The 1,452-nt window shown below is 32.4% G+C and overlaps 1 protein-coding gene across 1 annotated transcript; it reads left to right on the top strand.

Annotated features, from left to right (window-relative positions):
• Nucleotides 1–15: 15 nt before the first annotated feature.
• LOC119081891 (troponin C-like) lies at nucleotides 16–903 on the top strand (the record flags this gene model as incomplete). Its single annotated transcript, XM_037191119.1, has 4 exons — nucleotides 16–99; nucleotides 274–332; nucleotides 622–731; nucleotides 800–903. Coding segments are annotated over 4 exons (282 nt in total), but the record flags the coding sequence as incomplete, so codon positions are not given.
• Nucleotides 904–1,452: the final 549 nt, after the last annotated feature.

The following is a 1,452-nucleotide window of genomic DNA, read 5'->3' on the forward strand; positions in this document are numbered from 1 at the left end:
TATCTCGTGAACAGCCTCTGGAAAAAAGTTAATTTTGATGGTTTCTCCAATATTGCTGGACATTTTCTTGAAGAAGAAGATGCTGAAGCTATGCAACAGGTAATTTGTTTAGTTTCTATTCTACCCTCAAAAACCAAAAGAACCTTAGAAACTTTGATTGTATTGCACTAAATTTGTTTTAATTGTAATCGTATCGAGGCCTAAGTAATAATGATCGTTCTCCTAGTATCTAAACAAGAAAATTAAACTTTTGCTTTTCTATTTCCTTTCTAGGAACTTAAAGAAGCTTTCAGATTGTACGACCGAGAAGGAAATGGTTACATTACAACCAGGTAAATGCACTTAAGAAGTATCTAAATCCTAAACCCTAACATTTCTATTATCAAGAGCAACGAAAAGCTTTTATTTAAGACTTCTAATTATTCCTGTTTTTACAATGCATACCATGGGAGTCAGTGAAATTGAGGCATGATGCGTCAACAGTTTATCAGCTAACTATTTCACCGATATAAACGAGTATCACCACTTTTGCTAAGACTAAATTTCACTGACGTCCGCTGTGTTTCAGACGGTTAATTGTTTTCGGGTGTTAAGGTATCGGTTTTATTTTTACAATTTCAGCACATTGAAAGAAATTCTCGCAGCTCTTGATGACAAATTGAACAATGCTGATTTAGACGGTATCATTGCTGAAATTGATACTGATGGATCTGGAACCGTAGATTTCGATGGTAAAGTTATTCACTACAAATACATAAATGCGATCTCCAACTCAAATTATTATTATTTTTTTACTTAGAATTTATGGAGATGATGACTGGCGATTAATTGCTTTAACACCTAGTTCGATATGTGTCCCGACAACAAAACATAATTGAATAAAAGGATTCTAAAATCACAAAATGCAATTTTCTTTTGTAACATTCATTTTCACTGTTCATTAATTAAAATCCATCAGATGAAGAACTAAATTTCCTTTTTTCAATTACGTACGGGAATGGAAATAATGCTATCTTCCCAACTGAGTCAAAATTCACCAGTAAACAAAAATCTGGAACGGAGTTACCAGTTCATACATTTCCCAGTGGTTTGTTCGACAAAGATTTGATTTCCCGGTAACCAAATTTGTGGCGAAAATATTTCCGCTAACAAGGTTACCATGATATAATAATAAAACCGCATTTTATCCTTTCCAGTTTTAAAGTGTTTAAAAATCTTTCAAAAAATGAAATAAACAGAAAATCGAACAGCCTAAAATATCATCAAATAATAACAATTTTGCGATTCATGTAGGCATCAATTTAGCCATGTGTATATATTCCTCTTAAAGCTAATTATTCTTTCGGAAACGACGAAAATGAGGAATTAATTCTAATCTGAGTTCTGTTATACAGAGAAATGTATGTTAAAACCAGTAAATTTAAAAATTTAACATCGGACATCGCGGGAAGT

The sequence above is a fragment of the Bradysia coprophila genome, unplaced genomic scaffold, assembly GCF_014529535.1.
Source record: "Bradysia coprophila strain Holo2 unplaced genomic scaffold, BU_Bcop_v1 contig_370, whole genome shotgun sequence".
In the NCBI taxonomy this organism is placed as follows: Eukaryota; Metazoa; Arthropoda; class Insecta; order Diptera; family Sciaridae; genus Bradysia; species Bradysia coprophila.